Source organism: Pygoscelis adeliae, unplaced genomic scaffold (genome assembly GCF_000699105.1).
Source record: "Pygoscelis adeliae isolate BGI_AS28 unplaced genomic scaffold, ASM69910v1 Scaffold78, whole genome shotgun sequence".
Classification (NCBI taxonomy): Eukaryota; Metazoa; Chordata; class Aves; order Sphenisciformes; family Spheniscidae; genus Pygoscelis; species Pygoscelis adeliae.
In genome coordinates this window covers 2776074-2784291 of record NW_008825409.1, presented here as the reverse complement: position 1 = coordinate 2784291, position 8218 = coordinate 2776074, and the positions used below count along the sequence as shown (strand labels likewise).

General features: G+C 40.7%; 1 protein-coding gene across 1 annotated transcript; it reads right to left on the bottom strand.

Annotated features, from left to right (window-relative positions):
- Window positions 1-3259: 3259 nt before the first annotated feature.
- LOC103922337 (chromosome unknown open reading frame, human C18orf21) lies at window positions 3260-7495 on the bottom strand. The gene is made up of 3 exons (XM_009330446.1): window positions 7276-7495; window positions 3883-4091; window positions 3260-3474 (listed from the first exon to the last, which is right to left on the bottom strand). The coding sequence occupies exons 1-3, from the start codon at window positions 7387-7389 to the stop codon at window positions 3321-3323; spliced, it is 477 nt and encodes a 158-aa protein (XP_009328721.1). The 5' UTR covers window positions 7390-7495; the 3' UTR covers window positions 3260-3320.
- Window positions 7496-8218: the final 723 nt, after the last annotated feature.

Sequence of the window (8218 nt, the reverse complement as noted above, 5' to 3'; positions counted from 1 at the left end):
GGCTTTAATCTAAACTGCTCCCCGTACTTAGGAGTCAACCAAAATCTCACGGTGATGCTGGGGAAATGGTCGATACTAATTTTGAAGTTTATTACTCTCTGTATTTGTATTTTGTGTGAGTTTGCAGTGAGGAAGCAGTGCATTAAAAAGCCCGAGGTCATCTCTCCAAAACTGTAGATTTCTTAAAAAGAAATGTTGTTCACACACCATCTAGTTTGGCCAAAGTTTGCGTTTCTTCAGAGGCGGGGCTGAGCGTGAGGGAACCAGCTGTGATGTGCCAGCTTGAGGTTCCCAATACTCGAAAATGGGAAAAATGGCTCAAACCGACATTTCGGAATAAAACACGCTTTAGTTGAGCTGGTTATATTACGACACACTTTGTAACGTTTTCGATATATGGTATGATGCTATCGCTGTCAACGATATACCTACCATTGCGTAAGTAGAACCTGTATGTGCTGGGAAATAACTCTCGCTCTGTAATTAAATACCTGTAAGCAGGGGTGTCTGCTTAACAGAGAACCTTCTTGGTCTTGCTTTACGAAGTCTGGGTGAAATCCTGGCCTCGCTGAAGTCAGTGAGGCCGTTTCCTCTCTATAAAGAGTTGTTCTTCCAGCCCTTCAAACACGAACCAGCAACGCTGCGTGGCAGAGGTCTGACGGGAAGGCTCAGCAATACTCCGTTGCAGGCAACAATTAGCCTTCAGTGTTTCATCAAGCACGGGTACGTAATATATTCTGAAGGGAAGAGTGCATCAGATGTGCGTGCGCGCGCGTGTGTGTATGTGTGTATATATCTATACATTCGATGTGTGTATATGTATGTATATACCTATATACATCATATATAGAGATATGTATATACGTGTGTGTGTGTGTGTCTACAGATAGATAGATAGATATGTTTTTCAATACACCGATTCTATGAAGGTCCAGTAACAGAAAAAGCCTGTATTAGAGGCTTAGGAATAACATAAAAGCACTTCAGATAGAAAATACCACACACTTTCTGCCCAGCATTTTGAGGCACGCTTGTAAAACAAGGAATGGCACATGCCGAATGATTTTTTTTTCCCCCACGGTAAAGTCTGATAGCTTGCAATAGCGACCCCGTATAACAACACATCTGGACACGTCTGACAATTCTGGTAATTACAGAGAAAAAGATGTTGTCTGGAGCATGACAAGACTCTGTCTACGTTAGCAAATCGCACGTGGCAATAGCGATACACCTGGAGTGCAGAATACCTGAAGCTCAGTGCCTGGCATCCACAACGCACTTCTTGGAGATGCGTACTTCAGACTCGCTCTCCTGTGATCCTGTGGACAGACTGCCCATTAGCGTTCGCAGCACGCTGGTTGTGCCCCGGATCATGTCTTTTATCCATTACCCGTAGTTTTATCCAAATGGAATGTGACTCATATACTCCGAGACCACTCGGTGTTGCATAAAAAGCACAGTAAACAGGGACAATTGGGAGATCTGTTTCAAAAGCATGCTCTTGATCTAACACATTCATGTTGGCGCACCTTAAAACATAGCAGATGCCCATGCTGGTTTCATGTAAGCCTCATAGGAAGCACAGCAGTAGAGTACCTAATGTGTGTACTTTTCATACAAAAATTTATTGCAAACTTGTTTTTCAAATACTTTTGTATAATGCACATTCTCCATCAACAAGATCGAAGCATTCTTCCAGAGGACTGGATCATAAATACAGCAACAACAGGTGAATTAACGCCAAGTTCTACGTTGGAAAAGGCCTAACTCCAAACTCGTATTTGGAACGATGAAACTCATATTTTCATCCACGAATGACAGTTAATTTGGTCCTACACGTACCTAAGAAACAAACGGCAGTGAACCTTTCAAAGTTACCGTGCAAGCATACAGGAGATATAAAAAGGTTACATGCCAATCTTTGAGACTGTAAGTAGAATTGGCAACAAACTATTCTCCCCTGCCCTGGATTGTTTTCAGGTCTGCCAACTTCCTTGCTGGCCCTATTCCTTAAGCGGTGCTCATCGAGTCTGAATACACTTAAAGGAAACTATTCATTAGAATTTAAAAAAAAGGAAAATACAGACCTTTTAACTGATTGATTCTCTTTTCAGAGGGGAAATCTGAAGCACGGTTTGCAGAACTGTCGCTGCAGACTATACGCAGGGCAGGCTATAAATTTGGTCCTGAACGGTGACTTTCTACTCTCTCTGTGCCGAATTGAAAATGCAAAATCTGACAGTGGAGATGGCTTTAACCTTGACAATTGTCTATTTGCATCAAAACGCTTTGGTGCAGCGAGTTCACTACTGTCCAGGGCAAAACTAGTTTTCCAGACTGAAGTCCAGGAAGGAAGCAACTCTGAAGCCTCATAAAACCAAAAGACATTTAAGAAAGAGGTTCCCTCCTTAGTCATTTCTGAACGAGACAGAAATGACCCATTTTGGTAGCACCAGAGCAACTGGAAAGGAAGCATCCCATATTCTTTATGACCGTGCCACTCTCGTAGCAGTAACAAATTAGGGTGCTGGGAGCAGTCTAGCCTGGAGCTGTCAGTCAGTATTGAGAGCATCCCACACTAGAGTGCAGTTTTACAAGGTTCTGCGTTATCCTGGGACCAGTATGGCCTGCAGCCCCAGTCACAGAGAACGTTCTTAAGAAAAGGAAGAAACTTAATCTGGTGATACACTGTTTTCTCTCTCTTTGTATATGAGCACTGTCTTAAAGAGTAAGTTACTTTGGAACCTTTGTAAAGGCTGTGTTAAAGGCTGTGCTTACATTACCGCAGGTATCAAAAGACAGAGATGCTACAGGACACTACATTAGACCCTTGAAAATATCGTACCTGCAGAAAGTGCCGGGGAAAGTGTCTTTGTTTTACTCAAACGTGCAAAGCAGGGATGAGATCTTTTAAAGTCTGTTGTGATGCATTATCTTAAAAATAGTGGGAGAGTGAAGTGGAGCAAACTGCAGCCTCCCCACCCCCAAACCGCTTCCAGGTCTGCCAACTTACCTGTGGGTCCTGCTGGACCCACTGACGGGTCCAGTATTGTCAGCTTCCTCAAAGGACAGATCCTGGCTTTTAATTCTTGGGCCATTAAGAGACTGCAAAACACGTTCAAGATTCCCAAGCACATTAGACTGGCTATTTTCTCATCTCCCTCTTGCGGACAATCAGTCCCCTTAGAAACAGAGCTTGGTCTGCGCTTTCTCAGGGTACACGCTGTCAGCTTGAGTTTTAAAGGAACCACTTTGTCGATTTACTAAAACTGGAACAATACTTATTGCTGTAATCTTTATTACTTTGAAATAATGTATAACTAAAGTAAAGTCAAGAAGGTCTTCAAATCTGCCTTCTGGCTCTTCTCTTTTTCTTCTAGGTTAAGCATCCGTTTTAGCTTAGAAAAGTGAAATTTGGAGTTTCGGGGAGTCTTGGAAGCAGAGCTGGTTGTCGCCTGTCCGGATACACACGTTCTGAAAAACAAAAGACTCAAATGTCTTAAAGGTGAGGAATTAGAATTAACATAAAGTAACTATGGAAGTGCACACATACAATTTTGAGTGAAAAATTTTGAAGGCAAATAGTGTATTTTCATGTGAAAGTGAGCAGTCAGAAGTAGAACTTCGTTATGCAAGTATTAAGCCAGACATTTCACATTAATGACAAAAACATAACTGTGCATTCTTTGCATGCAGTCGCTTTTCATTAGAATCTTTGATTTTAAAGGTTGGAAAGTTAAAATTGATCTACTCAATCAGACCACTAAAGAAAAATACTTAGTTATCAATTTAAAGTTTATTAAGTGACTGATCTGAAATCAGTATGTGACACCCTTTCCCAACAAGACGTAATACACTACTCGGCAAAGTGCCTCTTTGTACCTGGGAAGAGACGAGGGAGTGTTCCCTTTAGATCCCAGCCTATTGCAGCTTACAGGTGTCACTTTGTTTGCAGACTGAATTTTTACATCTGGTGTCCTCAGGCTAGATTTAATACTTGGAGTACCAGAATTGTGTGTCTTGGTAGCCAGAAAATCCCTGCTTTTACCATAATGTCTTGTTGTTTTGTTGCACGAGTTGCAAGTAACCAGCTATGGAGAGAAGAAAGGAAATATCAACCATTCTTTCAGTCTTGCCACCTTTATCTTATAAAGCCATTGTAAGAATTATCCAAACTATTCTCCAAGTATCATGACACAAATTAAGTATTTGCTTAAGTGAAACATGAGATATTAAAAAGCAACATATACTTTACACCTAGTATTTTCATTCAGGCTTCTTAAGCCAAACACATCCTCTGGGTTTACCCAGAAATGACTCCAGTCCCCTAGCAAGTAATTTCACGAGACCTGTAACTCCGAATGTAACGTTGTACAGTGAAATATGGAAAACCACCCTGTCAAAACAGAAAGATGAAACAGCACCTGAGCTGGATAGATGATACCTTGAGTGTACATAAGGGGTATTCATATTTTGCTAAAAACCATGACGTACAGTGTGATCTGAATTCATTAGCATATTCTACCCCCAATTAAGTTATATTACACACTTTCAGGGAGTCTTGAGATAAAATATTTAAATTACCAAACTCTCAAAAATAGTGATCCATAACTCATAGCAACAAGTCTTAGTGAACGAAGAAGAGGCGTTCTATTAGTGCAAAAATACTTACTACAATATGGAGGAGGTTCTAAACAAAGGGCACTTCCTCTTTGTCTGTTTACTTCTAGGCTGCAGGGAACTTCCAGCAGCACAGTATGTTGCAGAGGTGCATCAGAACAGATCATGTCAGACAGTCACAGAGACTGTCAGGTATTCCTAATATCCCTGACTGCCATGGCAACCACTCTGATTACATGACGTGAGAGTAATACAGCCAGACAACTTTTTGAGGCACACAATTACACTGACTGAAAAAACAGTTATGTGACATTTCTGGTTAAAAAACATACTCAAAAGAATGTCACAAAAATGTCTAAACAGTTTTGAAAACATCTATACCAAACCATCCTTCATTTCAAAGTGTGTAAATTTACCTAAATTCAGGTTGCTTAGAAAGAATTATTTAGAAATGCTGAAATGAAACGTTTTCAGTTAAGCGTTTTGACTGTCTCTAGACATTATTTTGTCAGCCTAACAAACTAAAAGAGAGAAGGAGCATTAAGTTATATGGCTCGGGTATTGATGTATTTTTAGTTCTTCTAAATGAGATTCAGATGGGGAAAAAAAACCAGCATCACGTGATGATTTAGCACTCCACGGAATATAAATGGAGGTGAACACCTTACAGTGCAGGAATTAGTGGACTAATCATAGCACGGCACAGCTAGTTTCCATTCCCTGAATTGCATATACAGTTAACTCCAAAAATTTTAAAAGCCCTGAAATAGTTCATAATGTTGTATGTCTTTTCACGGCAGAAGCATTCTCAAATCAAGTTCTACTTGGTAAGAAAGGTATCAGAGGCACAACCTGTCATATTGTTGCTTGGTTTTATTTCCAACCACACTCGAATTTTCATTTTCGGAAGTCTCAGGTATTAGATTATAAGGACCTACATTGCTAACTTTGAAAGCTGTCAGTTGCTGACAGTATTTTAAATACTGAAGACCAGAAATACTTAAATCAGAATCCACAAGCACAAATGCAAACAGAACTGAGCAGAACACAAGTGCAGCAAACTGTAATCACACCCCAAGATTAGAATATTACCCAGAGTTTAAACTGGACCTATTTAAAACTGAATTTTAAACTACTCATATGAATGCACAGCGCGTCCCACGAACCTCGCCAGCTACAGAATAAATCTAAGAACCCACCATAATTCCACAGGACACTGTTTATCAGTTGTCTGAAGAGACAGTTCTTCATGTACACTAAGGATTTGTGATCCCAGAAAAATAAAGCAAAGATTCCAGCTTCTCAGATGCCTTTCTGCTGCTCAACTATGATCGACAATTGGGAGAGTAATATAATAGCAAGGGTGCCTTTCTGGAGTGCCTTTTTTTGCCCCGACAGCTGAGAACCTCTGTCATATTTCCTCAGTTTAATTTTGTGTTATTGGCTCTTTAACAATTTTTGGTTTCGCAGATTTTACTCCCCAAGCCAGCAGACTCTCATCTGAGAAAATGCCAAGTGTGCCAGCAACTGCTGGGCACAATAGGGTGCTGTCTCATTTATTTAAACATCCATTTACATAACATTTTAATAGTAGCAGTGCATGCCTTCGCAACACTAGATTAAATGTATACTATTATTCTTCAAATAATAGTAATTACTATAAAAAATAGTGATTAAATCTTATATTCCCGAGTAATTTTAGGAAAAAGAACTGAAGCCTCAAAACCAACATTAACTTCTTCAAATTACCTACGTGGTTTAGTTTTGAAAGACTTCCTATAAACAGTAGTATTCATACAAATGTAAAAAATTCAATTTGTACAGAAGGTAACAATAATCCAATGTAGCCATGATGGTCTACTGAGACAAATGAAGTAAAGCTTGCAAGTTGTAAATATATTTTAGACATAAAACTGAAAAAACTGATTATCTATCAGTCACTCAAGCTCTTCTTCACAGCTGAAACAAAGGCAGTAGATGTCAAGCTATGCACACTGGCAAAACCAGCCTGACTTCAGTCAATGGCATGTTGTTTTTCTTCTTAGGTATATTTTGGGGTATTCTTAGCAATGGATTTCTAAGGATTCTAATGGATTTTAGGATCTACATGGCTATTAAGGTTCTGCATCTAGCAGAGTTGCCTGGTCCTAGTTCTACCACGTTCATAGGCAAAAAGGAACAGGCAAAAATATGCCACTCCCGCCATTTTTGCAAAACTATGCAAATGATACAGTAGCTGACAGTGGAAATGCCAGAGCTTCCTGGCAGGAAGAAATTACTTAATTTTCAGCAAGATCTTGGACATCTGCAGAGTCTACCCAGACTGCTGCTAAAGAGATCACAGGGAGGGCAGAGCTGTTTGTGTAGCTTCTCTGACATGTGGGGTTGGATTTTTTTTTGTTTGGGGGGGGGGGAAGCTTACCGTTCTCGTCATTGTGCTCATGATGTCTCCATTGTGGAGGGTAGATTTTTAAAATTTTGATTATGAATAGAAGTTATCCCAAAAGAAAGGAAGAGTTATATGCTTATGAAAAAAGAAATGTGTAGGTGTGAGCTCCACTTCTAAAAGAAAGACTTCCATATCTTCTTTTTTATGCCACTGAAAGATTTCAGGGAAGTATCAGGTATTTGGCAGTTCCAAGTAAATATCCTTACCACAACACTTCTTGACTCCCTGTACTTTTTCAAAAGCTTTGTCTGTTTCATACTAAGTTTATGGTTCTTCGCCTCTCGTTTAAGAATCTTCTCTATCTGTGGAGTCACTTTCATCTTTGGTTTGAGACGCACCCGGTGGCTATCGGGAACCAGGAACTGGAAGCAGTAAGGACATATCCCTTCTAATCCACATTCATTATCTACAGATTAATAAAGGTAAAAGAGTAAAACTTGAAATAATTATGTTTTATAGGCAAACATTAAAATTGTATGTTTCCATTTTAACATTATCTAGGCAGATATGTTTTTATTGTACGTTTCAGATACAACCAGAACACGAGGAAGCTGCGCACCCGTATGTGCTCAGCTGAGCACAATTAATGCTACGTTTATGCACAGCATAAGTTTACACAATATGTAATAGTAAATTTTGCTAGAAAAATGCAATTCCTTCCTAAAAATCTAACAATGGAGGCTCACAATTCTGCAGGGAACTCCATGCAGACACTCTTTTGCCAGATCAGTGACACCAAAGCCTTGTAAAGCTCTTTGCCCATTTTAAGTGCAAGAAGATGACAGCATCTCAGCGTGGGATGAAGAAACGCTCTGAGATAAATTTCAGACCTAACAATAAGAGGCACGCTCCTGCATCTGCCTTATTCCTTCCCGCTGCCAGAGCTGGCCTCGAGCATCTCTCTCTAAACCCTGCTGTCTAGCAAGTATGCCATTTCTGCCAGCAGCCCCGAAACACGCCCCGAAAGAGTGGGGGCAGCACAGGGAAAAATGGAGAAACAGGGGAAGTCTGCCCCCATTCTTAGGGCCACGCTCCTGCCCTTCAGCTGTCCGGGCCACCCCAGTGCGCTCCCCTCCCGCCGCAGGAGCCCCCGCTGGGCCGCACCGGGCTCACAGGGCCCCCAGCGGCACGGCGGGGACAGCGGGAGCC